The sequence below is a fragment of the Anastrepha ludens genome, chromosome 5 (assembly GCF_028408465.1).
Source record: "Anastrepha ludens isolate Willacy chromosome 5, idAnaLude1.1, whole genome shotgun sequence".
NCBI lineage: Eukaryota > Metazoa > Arthropoda > Insecta > Diptera > Tephritidae > Anastrepha > Anastrepha ludens.
This window is the reverse complement of record NC_071501.1, coordinates 115413718-115432192: the sequence shown is the minus strand read 5'-3', so window position 1 is coordinate 115432192 and position 18475 is coordinate 115413718. Positions and strand designations below refer to the sequence as shown.

The following is an 18475-nucleotide window of genomic DNA, read 5'->3' as shown; positions in this document are numbered from 1 at the left end:
TTCCGCGTTCATACATCTCGGCGGCGCGCGCTGACGGTTGGTTTCGTCATCCATTGGATGACGTCTGTCTTCAGTATTAAAATCAGTCGGTATGAAATGATGAGGTCAAAATGACCCCTGGCTCCCGGACTAAAAAGTAAATATCGAGAGTTTTGTCTCTTTCAAAAGCTACGAAATTCACAGAAATTTACCACCAAGCTACTGATCGGTTCTGGCCCCTATTGACTGCTGTTTTTGTTTTTGTTTGTTGGGACTGACTAGCAAGTACAGCACTCAGACACAATTAAATACATTGTACTGCACTCGGATTCCCTTTTTTTTTTTTTAAATCTACTCGACCTCCGAAGAAATCTTTTGACTATTCGTTTTGTTTTTTCAGTTTAAAAAATGATTCTCTGTAGTAGAAGCCTCGCAAACTGTCAAAGGCTAAACTTTTCAAAATTCAAATATAAGTGCTCTTGTGTACATACATACATACATTCTCCTTTATCGGAATTTTTAAATCCTCTCAGTAATTTGACGAACTCATCCTCCACCTCCCCTCAAACTTTTGTATTATTGTAAATAATTTTTAATTATTTACTTTCAAACGATTCTTTGAAGAACTGTAATTACTGCGATGAGCTTTCGGGAAAGCGATAACATTAACATAATTTAATTAATAAAATAATAATTACGCCAACAGTCACTTATCCACATCAAAGGGCCAAGCGCACTAACCACTAATAACCCCGCTCACTTGCTCTGCTTTCACTCCGCAACAGCAATTGAAACTTTATCCGACTGTTATGTTCTCAAGCAAATGTACTATCTACAACAAAAACACTCAGTTCAAACAATAAATTTAATAAATAATTAAACTTTTTCTCTTACTCATTACAATGGCTATGTGGTAACAAACATAATTATCATACAAAGGCGGTAGGATTCTCGTACTCGTATTGACAATTAAGAGTAGGTATGCCAGCTCATTTAACAGCCTAAACCCACTGGGCTGCCGCTTTGTTTAAGGCAAATATATTTAGTTGCATGTGTAGCAATCATAACAACTTTAAAACAATATTTTGTTAAGCTTTAGAGTCCTGTCGTCTTACCTTTCTTGTCGCTTTTGCATGAGTTTTTCTAACTTTTCGCAACCCCAGCGAATGCCACCGAGCGCCAACTGTAACACGAACTGGCATCGCAGTCCCGCCACTCGACGTTGCTATTCTTCCTTTGTGCCTAATAACCATTCAAGTATCTATAGTAAATTTCTCACTGGTGTTATTATCCTCGTCGATATCCCTCATTTAGATGCCTTCAAAAGGGTATAGAGCATTGCAGGTGATGGTGGGTGTGCTGCGCAGTAGTCCGCGTGTGCTCAGGTGTATCTGATTTCCATCTAAGACTCTTCAAATACTTTTTTAAGATACACAATATTGTGCCACTCACCCGGGCAGTAATTAAAATTTACAAAAAAAATGCATTACTTTCTCTTGGCTTAATGATAATTTTGATTTTCTTCAGTGGTAATGTGCGTAGCTCATTTCAATAAACATTAATTGTCTTTCTGAAGGTTATTTTTCTAGTTGTGGGTAACTTAGGTTTAATTTGGCTGCATATTCAACCCTTTCGATATTTCTTTGATGCGAGTTTTCCAAAACATGTACCCACAAAATCAGATTAACTACGAGTAATCAAATAGGAAGAAATTTCGCAACTTAATCCTATTCAGCTTAGTTTGATGCTAAACACTCTTAATGCCTTGCAACAGTTGTGTGAAGAAAATCATTTCTTCAGATTAGCTACATAAATATTTTAAGGCCTAAACCCTGTTACTAATTTAATATTAAAAATAATATCAATAATAGATATTGGCGCATACATCCCTGACGCTTGTTTAGACCAACTTCCTCAAGCTTCAAATTATGGCAATCATCTTCATATTTGCGTGAAAGAAGGAAGTCAATGCGAATGCCAAATGGTTTCCATGAGAAGTATTTAGAAAACGTAAAAAAAATCCACAAAATCGTTTTGATCGATCGAAAAGTTATATTGCATGAACATTTCACTATGAGAAACCTCTGTTAAAAGTGAGTGCCGCCTTTGCTCACTGTTCCATTTCATCAAGACAACGCACCGTGTCACAAGTCAACTAAAACAATGGCAAAGCTATATAAATTTAACACGAATTGTTTCCACATATGCCGTGTTTGGCAGATTTGGCTCCCAGCGACTATTGGCTGCTCGCAGACCTAAAAAATGATCGCCGGTAAAAAATTTCGCTCGAATGAAGAGGTTATCGCCGAAACTGAGGCCTATTTTGATGTTAGAGCAGCGCTGGAATGATTGTGTCGTTCTTGATGGAAATTACGTTGATGAATAAAGCTAATTTTGAACAAAAAAAAAGTGTTTTCCTTGTTGGGGCCGTTACTTTCCACCCCATGTGCTACGAAAATTTATACTTACACAAACCGACCGATTTCCCAGATCAAAAATTCTTAAAAAAAATTACTGTCTTTATAAAGGCACATTTATTTTATTTTTTAATTTTAATTTAGTCTTTGATAGAAATAAACAAACTTTCGTAACAAAAATTTAAAGGAATGCCAATGGAAAGCTGGAGTTATTGTCCAATGGAATATTGAAGTTGAAAGCCTCCATTGCAGAATAATGATTGGAAAATCAAAGGCATAGTTCACAGCCATTTAAGCTTTAAGACCAATTAATTTATTAATTTCTCCTTTAAAATGGCAACAGTAAAATATTAAAAATAACATTTAATACTAAATATCTTCAGATTTATTTTAACCGCAATCAACTTTGCATTATTTGAAATCTAACACTTGAATTATATTCTTTTAATTTCTTCTTCCATTCACTTAAAGCAGCCTGTATTTAATAGCCCTCAACATGGGGAACTTATCACCCGTACATTGGCCAAGGAAATCATCCAAAGTGAGATCGAACAAAGCAACGCCACCCAAGTTCTTCGCCTTCACATAACCAGCTTTGCTGGCGGCCGTATCAGGATCCTCATAGCTCACCCAAATGCCGTTGGTGTCATCTTCGTCTGCGGTGTGGAAAGCATAAGTGCCGTAACGTTTGGTGGGATCGCTGATGCGACGTAGAGGTGCATTAGCGCCCTTTGCATTGATATTCGAAGGGTTTGGCAAGCGTTGACACACTTCCAACCAGTTGAGAAGGCCTGGTGTCTTTGAGAATGGACCAGCTGGTGCTGCGCCCTCCGTAGCTGGCACCACAGGCAAACCAGTAGTACCAGAATCTTTAGTCATCTTCCAAGCGCGTCCATAGGCAGCAATGCCAACATTGATCTTGCTGGCAGGCACACGTTGCAGCAGCCAGTTTTCCACTTGGAAGTTAATATTATAGTGCGGTAAACGATTTTGATCGTGCAACTCGTAGAGTGGTGCGGTGTAATCTGCTTCCTCGGGGTTGCGTTCAGGTGTGAGGAAATCGAAAGTGGCTAGATTTATAAGATCCAAGCTGTCCGCAATCGCCGGCGCATCGAAGTACCCTGAAGGGGGGAAAAATAGTGATTGAATTTGAGAAAGTAATTGAGAAGTGTGCAGATTAATTTACTACTGTAACTGTAAAATCTGTAGATGTAGAAAATCGGAAGAGTAGAGAGTGATGAAGTAAATAAAGTTGAAGCCCAAGTTGTTACATCAAAAAGCTTCAAGACGAAAAATCGGTCACCCAGCTAATGGAATTTGATTATTTACATTTCACTACTAGACCCAGCTCTCTTTATTTCATCTCCTCTGTCTCAAGTTTGTTTTTTCATAATAATGCTTAAGGTACTTACAACTCGAGTTGACATTCGGCAGGACCGTCAGAGATAACAACATATTATCTACACGCAGCGTATTCTTTAGATCCTTAACCAAGTCGGTGAACTCTTCCTTGTGCTCATCCGCCTTCTCATCGACAATAAAATCACCAGTAAAGAACTTCTTAAAACCCTTCCACACCGAACCGATGTCCGAGTGCACTTTTCTCGGCTTGTTACGTGGCAGTTGGAAGGCTAAATCTACACCATCGAAGTTGTAGCTTCGCAAAAAGTCGCGCACTGAGTTTATGAATACTGCTTGCTTTGGGCGACCTGCTTCTAATAGGTTAATATACTTCTCGTGGTAATTGGCGTCGCGGTCTCCTCCAACACTCAGCAGAAATTTCACGTATGGGAACTTCTCCTTGAGCGCCGTGATGGTGGCAAAGTGCCGCTTCTGGATGTCTAGGTTTTCGTTAAGGCTCATAACCTGGAAGGTGTCCGGTTTGATGCCAACATAGCCGTAGATGACGTGCGTGCAAAATTGTAGTGCTATTTCCATGTCAGCAACGTGGAATTGCGATGAACCTGTTAGGGAAATATTATTGGGGAAATAGTAAGTATTTTGCAGGAGTTAACCTGAACGCGTGGCGCCATCTGAATCGTAAAAGCACACAACATTGCGTTCCAACACGGACGCGGTCGCCCATACCGAGCATACCAGAAAGGCTAGCGAGACAAGCAAAAACTTCATCTCCTACGTCTAATCAGTTTGAAGTGTCGAATAGAAATAATATTTCAACGTCTGGAAAAATTTTTCGTATAAAAACCTGCTTTCTTAGAAACTTATCAGCAATCGCGTATAAGGTTCAGCGAGATCATTGGAAATACGTTTATTAGCAATGTGATAATACAGAAATAAAATGTCAACATTTTGTGGGTAAAAAATTCTTTGTTTATTTAGCAAAATTAAAGTATGTAACAAAATAGATCGAATCGAAGATTTTACAAACGGAATTTGGCCGCACGCAAAATGGGATACTTATCTCCAGTGCAGAGTCCACGGAAATCATCATAACTTAAGTCGAATAAAGCCAAACCGCCTAAATTCTTTGAATGCACATAGGCCGCTTTGTTGGCGGCCGTATCGGGATCTTCGTAGCTCACCCATATGCCGTGTTCACCGTTGGCGTCCGCCGGTCGGAAAGCATAAGTGCCGTAACGCTTGGTGGGATCGCTAACACGACGCAGCGGCGCATCGGCACCCTTTAAGTAGGCATTCGCAGGATTCGGCAACTTGGCGCACACCTCAGGCCAGGAAAGAAGACCAGCCTTCTGACTTTGCATACCGGCCGGTGCGGGGCCGTCTGCCTCCTGCACCACGGGCGCACCAGTCATGCCCGAGTCGGTAGTTAGTTTCCATGCGCGTCCATAAGCGGCAATACCGACATTAATCTTACTAGCCGGGCACAACTGTGCAAGCCAATAATCGACCTGGAAGTTGACATTAGAATGTGGCAAGCGATTCTGATCATATAGTTCATAGAGTGGTGCTGTGAAGTCGGCTTCTGACGGATTGCGCTCGGGTGTGAGGAAATCGAAGGCCGCTAGGGTGACAAAGTCCAAATTTCCAACCAAAGCTGGCACGTCAAAATACCCTGTACATAGAGTTTGTTAGGTAAGTAAGTAAATTTTACATGTTTGAATAATATTTGATGGGCACTTACAGGAGGAATTGACATTTGGTAACACCGTTAGCGTTAGCATCATATTATCAGGACGCAAAGCATTGCGCACATCGCGCACAAACGCGGTGAACTCTTCCTTGTGCTGTTCGGCCTTCTCGTCTACTATGAAATCGCCCGTGAAGAGCTTCTTGAATTTTTTCCACACCATGCCGATATCGGAGTGCACTTTACGTGGTTTATTACGAGGAAATTGGAAGGACAAATCCAAGCCATCAAAGCCATACGAACGCACTAGCGAATAGGCTGAATTAATAAAAGAAGTCTGCTTGACCTTCTCGCCCTCCAGCAGCTCAAGGTACTTATTGGGATGCTCGGGATCTATATCTTGATCGCCACCAACACTCAGCAATACTTTTAGGTGTGGATATTTACGCTTCAGTGCGGTGACCTCGGAATACTGATGCTTATACACGTCCAAGTCTTCGTGTAGACTCTGCACCTGATAGGTGGTGGGATTAATACCGGCATAGCCGTAAATCAAATGTGAGCAGAATTGCAGTGCGATCTCGAGGTCAGGTGTGAGCAGTTTGCCGAGACCTGCGGATTTTTATTTATAATTTTGCCAAGAGCGTGAGTAAAATGTGGATATACTTAGAAAAATTTATTTATTGTGTACGTATTTGAATACTGTGCAGTCATAAATAGAGGTGCATGCGTGACAAAAATATAAAAATACAAAACAATAATACAAAAATGCTTGAATGGATGTGGCGGGCAATAACGCAAATAAAGCGGACGCAATAGAGCGCGAAACGACGAGCAGTCACAATCAAAATATTTTTATCATTACAGGCAAATAAAGTAATTTACCGAAAAAATAACAAAGCAAAAAAAAATGCTCAAAAGCGACAACTGTGCGACTCGGTCGAGCGTTTGTTTATTTGGATTTGATAAAATGTTTATTTTTGTTTTTGTTTTTGCTTAACCTTATCCAGCATGTAAAGCACCGCTTGCTGTCTCTGATCAAAACTGTCTCTAAACAACGCTTGCGTCATTAACAGGTTTCAGCTATTGGCGTTGTGACTCACTCGGCAGCCAGTTAGGCGAGTTGTAATAAAATTAGATGTGGAATATTTAAAAAAAAAATTCAAATGTGCTGCGAGGTGTTGGCGATCAATTGAGCGGCTAGCGGTGCAGAGGTGTAGTGTGAAAGCAATAACTATCTTTTGTATTATAATTAGTTTTGTGCACACTGTGGAATTTCAATTAGTTGTGACTTGTAAAGGGTCTTTCAAAGGTGCCGCTTAGATATCAATAGTAAATAATTTCTAGGTGGCTACTTTTTTTATGTCATCTCTGACATTTGTTAAGTAGACAAAATTAAAAAAAATTATTGAAATTTATTATGAAAATGGTCGATCTTTAACACAACAACATAACGTAAATATTTGTGATTTTTTTGGTGGAAATAATCGTCCGCATCAGTCGACAATCCAAAGGTTGGTGAACAAATATCAAGAAACTGGTCCGAACGAGGATAGCAAAAGGGTTGGCAGACCAAAAAACAAATATTTCTGCTGTAGCGCAAAGTGTGGTTGAACAATCTTCAACTCGATAGTCTTGAACGTCGACGATCTCAATAATTCGGCATTCATAATCGACCTGTGAAAAGCGGCGTATGCATACAAGATTGGAATTACAAACAACTATAGCTGCAGATTTTGCAATGAACTGGAAGAGAGGGAAACGTTAAAACACCTTCTATGCTCTTGCTCTGCGTTAGCTAGAACCAGATTGAAATGCTTAGGAGCTCTACCTTATGAGAAGTTAGACCTTCAGCGTTTACTTAAATTCGCAAAAGATGCAGGTCAACCAAACCTAACCTATCTGTAAAAATTATATATGACAAATATTTTATTTTAAAACAGCGGCGACCAGACTTTGCTACCTGGGCGCTCTCACCTTTGAAAGGCTAGTATCTATCCCTCAACTGGAACTTGAGTGACTCCTAAAACTCGCGAACAGTACGCGCATCTTGAGTGAAGCATATTTTCGCTAAGCAGGACTCTGATCTGGTATCGCCATGGACCAAAATGGTCTCTGCGTGGCTTCGGCTTTTAAAACAACATCTAGGCGCGCCTTTCGAAATACCCTTTATGTTTATTATTGTGTTTATTATGAATTTCATGTTGATTCAGACGATTTCAGATGTGCTATTCAATTTGTACATTGTTTATAAATATAAATTTATATAAGCATATAAAACTACAAATACTGAATTCCATTCGGCACTTCTCTGCTCGCTTAATGAAACAATTTTATGGAGAACAATAAATTAAGCGAGCAGAAACGTCTTAAAAGGTTTTTGCTTATAGCTGCTAAACTTTTTGCTGTTATTGCTGTACCTGCATTAACATTACCCCGAGACGTTTGGAGAATGCTTATGGGTCGTTTCGGTAACGTGGAACCGAATGTGCAGGCAAATTACTTAGATCAGTACTTCCAAGTAAATATTGGGGTATTGCATGAATTTTGCATTAAGTTGGAAAGGCTGCAGACTAGGTCTTTCCTACTACTGTGACCAACTCCATAGTCAACTTTTACATAAATACTCCGGCAGTAGGCAAATAGCCTTACCACCATGATCGTAAACCATAACGTTACCTTAAGCTGGGTCCCGGGACATCGGAACCTTGAAGATAATGAAAAAGCAGACGAACTGCCAAGAGTCATGAATAACATTCTTGCAGAATCGACAGCGAGGATGCTAGCCCTTGGCAAACCGCTTTTTGAAAACCTCAAAGAGCAGCCCGCATAGACTAAACAACCTTTTATGTAAAGTTTTTCAATCGCACAGACTGGATATTGTCGCGAATAAATAATCGCATAACTTGTTGGTTAGCGAGGATATGGCAACAAAAAGGTGCGGAGGCGCTATTTTGATTCTTGGTGACTTACCACTTCAACCAACCAGGCGGCAGCCATTAAAGCAATTACATCGTTTCGTATAACGTCTAAGAACGTTCACCAGTTCTGCAGTAGAAAGGTTGGCAGTGAATTCTGAACTACCTTTCTATTGGATCCCAGGCCATAAGGGCATTGAAGGGTACGAGATGGTAGACGATATAGCGAAAAACGGGGTTTCTATATCCTTGGAATTTTTTCAACGAAATGCTTAAGTTAGTAGGAATATTATACAAACGCAAAGAGCTAGACGAAAACATGATCGGAAAATTCAGAATAAGCAGGGAGAGCTTGTCCACTTGCAGTAACGCAAAACGAAGTGTAAACATGACGAGCTCAATCGTACCTGATTTATACTATCACTAACACTACAATATTGTAGAACTATTTATGATAGGTGGGCTGACGGGACAAAGCCCAGTAGTAGCGTATGTTTATATGGTAGGAATCTCGGGCAGCGAGGAATGCAGGATATGTAGGGAGTGCTCAAGGGAAAGTGTGTAACATCTCCATTGCGGATGATCTGCGTCATTCAAAACGAGCTTTAAATATTAGGGAATACCACAGTTTGTCGGCTTGAAAGACATCGTAGCAGTGGGTTGGAAATGTTACCTTCAATTCGCAATAGGAACAGGCACCAGCGGGTGGACTATTTTAAAACGCATCACTAGTGAACTCCATCTGGTATCGCTATCGACCGAACCGGTCTATGCGTGATTGCAAGTCAACCATGTCAACCTAACCTAAATATTTTTGTATTTTCGGCCTATATTTCGTGTTTTTTTCTGGTTCTTATATTTCAACTTCGGCAGCTGCTTAGTGGCTGACGAACTGAACGCAGCTATCACCTCCTACGCTGTATACGAGTATTACTCGCGAGTTCAGTGGTGCAGTGTGTTAAACGATTTGCTATTCTATTCCACGTTCATTGCCTTACACCGCGACCCTCTGATAAGCCGGTGACCTATCTTTCTATAGCTGATATAAAGCTTCCGAAGCAAGTGATAATTTCAGTAGCTATTTTCAGGCCAAATCTGTTTACTATGTAGCAAATAAATAATGCTAAGCTATAGACGACTAAGCTATCGAGCTATCGTTTATTGCTCGCTAACTTTTTAATGCGAAGGCGAGAACAACAAATATGTACATATGCTTGTATGACGCGGATTACAAGAAAACTATGCATTGACTACTTATTTGATTAAGTTATTATAAGTGAGATCAGCTGCGAAAATATAGTCAATTGCTTTATATTAATTACTTCCTTAGAAAAAGTACAGCAGATGTAGTGCATATAAATAGGTATATGTATCCTATGTAGGTTTGTAGCAAATCACTTTATTGAAGAATAGTAAACAAGAAAGCCTCAATTAAGCAAAGTGGTTTCATTGCTAAATAGACAGTAGAGTTCTATGGTTATCCCATTACAAAGTGTGATTCCCATAATACGTGAGAAGTACTCGCAATCGGAAAAATGTGAAGGTTATAATAATATCGGGTGGCTTCTTCAAAAGCTTGAGAGCTTAAAATGGCCATACAAAAACAAAAATATTGTCGGAATGAATCTTTTTATTATAATCTGGTAATCATGGAATTTATTTTTAGAATTTAATATCGGGCATATGCCCGCCGCGGCCAACAGTTACATGGTACATTCGATCAGGGGAATTTTTGATTACTTTTTTTCAATCAATTTGAATAATAAATCCAAATGAGCCCAATCAGCAAAAACACGACGAAAGCAATGGTCATTTGGCTTCAATGCTTGCACGAGCTGTTTTTCATGGGCACGTAAGCCAAGATCCTTACGAAAAATTTGCCACGTAGTCGAAGGGCAAAGGCCAACAAGGTGAGCCCGACGACGAAACGACATTTGGGCATCTTCTTCCACACTTCGCGAACAGATTTCTTTTTTATTTTTCCAAAGTAAATTTGTAAGCGTTGTTTGGCGTTAAACGATTTAAAATTACTTACCAAAGTAACTGAACAAAAATTTCAACACAGTTTGCCAAGCTGCCGAATCATATTTATCGATTTCGATAATTCTCATGCAGCCAAATAAACACCCGATATGCATATAATAATAATAGGTAACTTGCACATACAAACATTATTTATGAATTTAAAATTTATGTACAACTATCTGAATATCTAATATGAAGTCACATTGTATAAAAACCAGACTTCAGGTGGAAATAGTTTTCAGGCGTCGGTAAAAATACGCGTCGGTAGAAATACGGTTTCATATCGTCTGGTATACAGCGCGGTGAGACTCAGAAATAGAGGAAGCTGGACAACTATGGGAACCCACACTGCTCAAAAACAAATCAGACTTCACAAACCCCAACCTTAACTTCAAAAAAGAATTTGCACTACTTTTTCCACCGAGAGCCGAATGGAGGAAAGTGAAGCTGATTGGTAGATTCAACATTGAAACTCGCACTAAAGTTTCTAAGATGACCTGTGGTGTGGGAGTTGGGCTCTATTCGGAGTCGCTCAAATTATCCAAACCAATTCGACTTAATGACTATGACAGCGTGTTCCAAGCAGAACCATTAGCAATCAGAGAAGTATGCAAATCACTAAAGCAATGCAAAGAAATTCCTAGTAAAGGCTTTAGATTCCAATTCCATTTCATTCAAACTACAATAGTTTTACAGCGTAGACAGGAACTAGAATTGCTTGGAACATAGTTGATAATGAGATAGCAGATGAGCTAGCAAGAAAACGTTCGCCACTAGACACAATAGAGGCGGTAGCAGTACTACCCTAGTTAAACCATCCATTGCTGCACACTACTATGCTTTGGCCGAAAGAAAGTGGAAGCAATTAACTACATGCACTACAACAAGAAAAACATGGCCGTCGTACAACATCCAGAGAACGAATTCCCTGTTAAGATGCTCTCACCCAAGCATCTCACGTATCACTTCAACCTTTACTAGTCACTGGAAGGTATAGGATTATGCACCCATACTGGACCTTCCTTTCAATCCCATCTGCGGCAGCTATGAGGTGGCCGGGGTGACAGAAAATCTTTTCCACTATTTATGCGAATGTCCAGGTTTAGTTAGAGCAACACTCTGCTCTTTCGATAAGTTTTTCCAACAGCAAATTAATAAAGTCTCAGACATAGAGATGCTATACTTGGATCTAACGAAATGGATTTGACTCAAAACCAAAAAAAAACTAGCAAAAAAAAAAAACTAACAAAAAAAATCACTTCAACAACAACAACATGGTCTCATGAATAAAATGGCCGTGGGTACATTATAGAGGGTACTCCTTCAAGTGGTTAGATTTGTTCTAAAATACTGCCTTTAGTCATCCACTGGTGGTTCTAAAGAGATTAGTGATGTTGCCTACATTTCTAAAATTCGAAACCCTTTGTCTGCATATCTTAAATTTTAGTTTTTACTAGGAAAGATTGTGACTCTCTACCGCAAGGTAATATTCTCGAATTATCCTATCCTAAATAGTGACAGCTTTTTTAGTATTTATTATTTATTCAAAGGAGTAGAGCTTAGTTGTGCTATAAAGTAGAACGTGGCAGAAATGCGGATGGTGAGATGGACCAGCGGCATAACAATGTTGGACAAAATACAGAATAACTGTATTCTTGGTAGCAGCAAAGTTACTACACACTTCAAGAAACACGCCTTCGCTGGTACGGCCATATTATGAGAGGACCAGCGCGCCAGGCTATGAGGGATATGTTGCAGATGGAGGAGTTAAAAAGAGAGCCAGTCAGACCACCAAAAATATGGAGAAATAATTAAAAAACATCACGCAATGCAGGAGCAGATCTGGAATGTGGCACAAGTAGAGCCGGCCCAAAATAAGGTAAGGCTAGACAAGAGAAGAAGAAAAGAGCAAGAATCTCATTTAAGATTTCAATGCAGAAAATATCTGCCACAATGACAAGCCAACAATTTGTGCGCTGCTTAACTTTCATACCTACGGTTGACTATCGATGAAAGTCTATAGTTAGTTGCATTAGTAGGGCACATTTAAAACGCTAGATTTGACAATGAACTATGCGCTTTATCATTAATAGACACTTCGGATGGACAAAGACTCCAATTCTTTAATTCTTATCTTTTGACAATTCTAATTCTAATTATATGACAAGGACTTTAATTCGCACACAATTTCGAAATTTATTGTATTAAATATTACTGACAGTTTCCAAAATTTTAAGGAACAATCGCCTTAGCTTTTACTATCTGTACTCGAAATATGTTCTACCAAAATAGTGAAAAAAAATTAAAAAAATTACAATAAATTAGCGCTTTTACAAACAATGGACATGTACACACACACACGCACACGAATAGACAAGTAAACAAACAAAGAAATGGTGTTAATGAAATTTATCTAGAAAGACTTTTTGCTCACCTTCGCGTATGTAGCTGGCTGAATCATAGTAGCAGACGAGATTAGCGGCGCTCGACTGGGCAACTAGCAGGCCCAGCGCAAGTGAAAGTAAGGCGAATAACTTCATCTTACAATGAATACTGGATTAGCAAGTTGTGAATAATGCTGAGACGATATTTATGGCACGCTTTTTTACTAACAGAACGAACTGCACAAAACAAAAGTAAAACTGAGACTAAAATCGTAGAACTATAAATGTCACTGAGCAACAAGTGAACTGAATGTTTTGGTCAGCTAGGCGTGAGGCGCTCTGTAGCAGAGCTTGGCGCTGCCAAAGCTCACATCAAGTTCGGCACATGAGAGCGGGAGTTAGCGTAGTGATAGACCTGTAAATGGATCGAGATCGAGCAGCTGATCGTGCGAGCTTTGAGTGCGTTTCGTGCGGTAAATGGAGCGGCTGAGTGGGTATGCAAAATGTGATAATGAGGCGGTGTTGTTTAGTTATCTTATGGGCGGAAATTGTTTGACGGCGCTTTTGCGGAGGGGCTGTTAAGACGTTCGTTGGTGAGTAAGCATTCGAAATTCTGAGCACATACAAATAATATTTACTTATGAATACGTATTTTTACGCGCTTGTTTCGAATGCCAGAGACTGAGATTGACACAGAGGCAGCGCAATAAATGGATGTAGAGATAACAATGAAGGAAAAGTTTACATTTTGATGTAAATTTTTTTTATTAGTAATTTTTTGTGCTGCTGTTTCACCATTTGATGTCGTGTTTATTAATATACAGATTAATCGATTAAATCAACAAACAAATAAGCTTAAGCACAAGTCGACACATGCGTTGAGTAATAGCTCAAAAACCACACGCCTTCAGGGTCAAGTGGAGAAGGTTATTCTACAGCGCGACTTTTGGCGCTTGTTATTAATGAAACTAATCAATTAGAAATCACGTAATACTCGAACGTGACGCCGCATTCAATTTTCTATTACAACCGTAAAAAGCTAAGCAAATTAGTTTCTAAACTGCATAAATAAGTCCATAAATCAAACTTATAAGCAATGTTTAATAGCGCGCAAAATAGGGAATTTCATACCTATACACAAACGGTCATCAGAACTGAAAGCGTAGAGAGCTCCTTCAATGCGCGCATAGCTCGTCGGGATTGCTGCGAAATCCGAATTGTCGTAGCTCACCCACATATCATTTTCACCACTAACGGCCGGCAGCCGAATTCCATACCTACCTAAGCGTTGCTCCAGATCAGGTACCTTAAGTAGTGAGGCATTCTCACCTCGATATTCGGCATTGAAATTGTTTGGCATTTTTATCAAAATCTCAGGCTAACTGAGCGGACAAGCCGGTAACACTATGTGCAGTTAAAGAGTCCGAGCTCGGTGTCATTTCCAAGCGCGCCCATAGGTCGCAATCCCGAGATCGATTTTATCTGGTGGACATTAATTTTCCAGCCAATAGTTTACTTGGAATTCGATGTTGTTGTGGGGTAGGCTATCCTGGTCAATGCCTGTTTATTTCATGCATAATAAGCTTCTCTTAAGACCATCTCTTGTTTGGAAGTGACATAAATCTACAGCTCATTCTATATGTAGGAGAACATCGAGCCTCAATACCATAAATTGGAAAGGGATTTTTATAATAAAATTAGGCTACTAATTAGGCTCACTAAGCTCTACGAGTTAACAGGTCTCAATTTACTGAGTACCAGGGCATAAGGAAAATGAGAGAGTTGGCGAGCTTGCTCAAGCAGGCACCCGCTTGCCTCGGATGAGTACGTCGAACATATATCCCTAGTCTCAGTTCTGAAAACGGTACTAGATGAGGAACTAACTCGGGAAGCGCAGTCTATTTGGGAAGCCTCGACCTCCCACAGGATTGCCAAAATAATGCTACGAACGTGCAACACGAAAACAGCCAACTTTATTTTATAACTCCAAAGAAAAGAATTTAAAATATTGGCGGGACGTTGTCTCACTTCATACCACGCAGCTAAAATAAGATTGGTCCAGAACAACATGGACCATACGAAGCAGAAAGGGGTATGTTAGAACACCGCCTTTGCCCTCTGCTCTAAGGAGAACTCGTTACAACTGCCTGGGATTGGTATACTTTTCATCTCTGAAGGATATTGCTGACAAAAGCTTAAACTGTGTATTAAAACTCACCAAATCATGTATCACGAACTATATATAACACGACTCCAACAACACTGGCAGCACTACGAACCCTTGCGGTCTATGTGAGACCTATTCAGAGCAGCTAGATATACGTAACCTATGGTTCACTAATTACGAAGGATTTGCAAGTCGTTGAATTTGTTACTAGAATATTTCTACTTCATGCATTTGCGCAAAATTGTTGCTTGCAAAAAATACAAAGCATTATGGAACTCGCATTGAAGCAAGGACGCCGCCCGCCAAAAATATTCGCGCTTTCTAGGTCAAGTTGGAAAAACTCTTTTATTGAGTTACTAATCAATTAAAAATCACGTAAAATGGTAACATTATATGTATTCAATTAAATTTTCTATTAGAACTAAATAAAACTAATCGTATTAATATTCTTAAGCACAATTATCATTCTAAACTACATAAATATGTACACGAATAAAACTTATAAGAAGTGCTTAATAGCGCGCAAAATGGGGAATTTCAGACCCGTACACAGGCCGCGAAAATCATCATAGCTCAGATCGTAGAGCGCCACACCGCCAAGTCCCTTCGTGCGCACGTAACTCGCCTTGATCGCCGCGAAATCCGGATCATCATAGCTCACCCACATACCGTGTTCCCCATTGTCGTCCGCCGGACGCAACGCATAATTGCCATAACGCTGCTCCAGATCGGTTACCTTACGTAGAGGAGCATTTTCGCCACGATAATCAGCATTCACATTGTTGGGCATTTTTGCACAAATCTCGGGCCAACTGAGCAGACCGGGTATTAGTGACTGTGAGCCAGCTGGCGCGGGTCCATATGTTTCAGGAACGACGGGCGCACCTGAGAAGCCCGAGTCCGATGTCATTTTCCAAGCGCGCCCATAGGTGGCAATACCGAGATTGATCTTATCTGGTGGACATTGATTTTGCAGCCAATAGTTTACTTGGAATTCGATGTTGTAGTGTGGCAGGCGGTCCTGTTCAGTGAGCAGGTAGATGGGTGCAGTGTAATCAGCTTCTTCGGGATTACGTTCCGGCGTTAGGAAATCGAAGGCCATTAAGTTGATGATTTCGAAGTTGTTTTTGATCTTTGGTATGTCGAAGAACCCTAAAGAAGCGAGAAGACGAGATAACTTAGGTTAGATATTTATCGGAAATGCAGGAATTATTGAGCGCAGAAAAACGGATAGCAGAGTGCCGTAAGTGGTCCAAAATAAACTGGTGAGTATATAAGAATGATAATGAGAAAAAAAAAATTATTGAGCCCAAAAATATTGATTCATAAGTCTCACTGTATGCTAAATCTCTAACAGTTTTTGCCTATTAAAATTTAATTTTTGCACAATTCCTGCTAATATTTGTCCTTTATCTTACATCTCACAAAATACTTACAAGTCGAGTTAACATTAGGCAGCACAGTCATCGACAGCGAAAGATTCGAGCGCTCCAAAGCCGTTCTCAAATTTGTTGAGAATTCTGTATACTGAGCCTTATGCTCATCAGCCATTGGGTCGACCACAAAATCGCCAGTAAATAACTTTTTAAATTTCTTCCAATAAGAACCTACAGTGCCATGCACTTTGCGCGGCTTATTACGTGGCAGTTGCAAGGCCAAGTCGAGCCCATCGAAACCATTCCGCTTCAGCAACGAAATAGAGCTATCAATGAACGCTTGTTGTTTTTCGCGTCCACTCTCCAAGAGACCGACATACTTAAGTGGATTCGCCTCATCCACATCGCGATCGCCACCAACACTAAGGAACACCTTCAACTTTGGATACTTCGCCTTCAACAATGTAATCTCATGATAATGGAACATATCAAGATCGACATTGAGACTGTAGACTTCGAGTGTTTGCGGTTTGAGACCAGCGTAACCGTAAATGAGGTGCGTACAGAAATTTAGGCCGAGCTCAAGGTCAGCGGGTAGCAGCTTGGCGAAACCTGTAAGCAGAGCGCATGTAATTGAACTGGGTAATTACATGAAGAAGTGGAATGAAGAAAAATGCATTACCTAGTCGCAGATAACTGGCTGAATCGTAGAAGCAGACCAAATTCTTTGCAGCAACTAATGTAGCTGGCGTCATCACCAGAGCAAATAGTAAAAATAGCGCACTGAGGGAACGCATTTTGTTGGTTTTTTCTCACTTTTCAATTAAAAATTTCAAAATATCACGCTTTAGCAGAAAATTTTGCGAACTTGTCTTGGGCAGTTAAAAATCGAAACTGATCGCGGAATACTGATTTGCAGTTCCCGAAGTCAAGCTGCTCAGCACAGTCTCTGAATGGCGTTGATTATGACGCTGTAGCTTGACGAGTTGCTTATCTCGTAGTTGGTGCTTGGTATATGGCTGTTTGTTTATTCTACATTAATAATCAGGTTTTCGGATGTTTACCTACGGTTTCTAGGAATCAAATACTTTTAAGAATGTACACAGCGATTTTTTTAATGATCACGTCATACCACGCCGATGAGTACACTGTTCGTCTGAGTACTTGAAGTGACAAACTTTTTCTCATTAACATCACTAACTTTACTTATAAGCTGGTTTTTAAGTGCACATGTATGTATGTATGTATGCAATTATATTTTTTTTTATTCGCTTGTATAACAAGCAAGTGCAGTGTATGCAAATAAACAAGTAAGTAAATACATAAATACACCGCATTTGATGGGCGAGTGGTCATGAATGGGAAATGTGTTTCTGGATTTCTGGTGTTGTATTCATTTCATGTTTTGAGATGTTTCTTATTGAATCAATAGACTTTGATATGTACAATATGAACTAAAACGATGTGAGTAGGTACCTCGTAGGAAATTTTATTTAACAGCAAATAGTGAAGAAACTGGATTAACACTAGTCGAAAAGAAGTCTTAATGGACATACATCCCAATTTCCTAGCTGAAGCATAAAGGATCTCAATTTGGAAATCCGGCAACTGGTAATGCAACACAAGGGGACTAAATGGGAAGAACATTTGAAGACCTGCCGTAAGGCCCTTGTCGAACCCGACGAAGCCCAACGGCAAGGTGGATGTCACCTTTAGCGGTCGCACTTCGTCGGACCCGAAAAGATGCGCAAGCTATTTTAGCTGGCAATTTAAACATGCATCCTCTGGCCGACAGATCCAAGGGTAGTGCCACCAGACGACTGCACAAATTGACGTGATGTGGTTCAGGGGTCCATCAACAAAATGAAATTTTCTAAAGACATTGGCCCTTACGGACTAAACATGCCGATGTTGAAAAAACCAAGTCCATTGGTAGTAGAGTACCTCACAATGGTTTTCAATATGTCCATGGCCAATTTCATAATTCCTGACAAGTGGAAATCAGAGAGAGTGGTCTCACTACTGAAACCTGGCAAGCCCGCCAACCAAGGGGATTCTTATCGGCCGATAACTCTCCTTTCCCCAGTAATGAAGGCTCATGAAGCCCTTCTACTCCCACTCTGCACGAAGCACCTAACCTCAGCCTCACACCAGCATGGC

The 18475-nt window shown here is 40.1% G+C and overlaps 1 protein-coding gene and 1 pseudogene across 1 annotated transcript; both read right to left on the bottom strand.

The window, feature by feature from the left end:
• Window positions 1-2494: 2494 nt before the first annotated feature.
• LOC128864851 (uncharacterized) lies at window positions 2495-13075 on the bottom strand (annotated as a pseudogene).
• A 2248-nt stretch (window positions 13076-15323) lies between these two features.
• On the bottom strand, window positions 15324-17417 carry LOC128864055 (chitinase-like protein Idgf1). The gene is made up of 3 exons (XM_054103542.1): window positions 16998-17417; window positions 16376-16927; window positions 15324-16091 (listed from the first exon to the last, which is right to left on the bottom strand). Exons 1-3 carry the CDS (start codon window positions 17110-17112, stop codon window positions 15439-15441), a joined length of 1320 nt encoding a protein of 439 aa, XP_053959517.1. The 5' UTR covers window positions 17113-17417; the 3' UTR covers window positions 15324-15438.
• Window positions 17418-18475: the final 1058 nt, after the last annotated feature.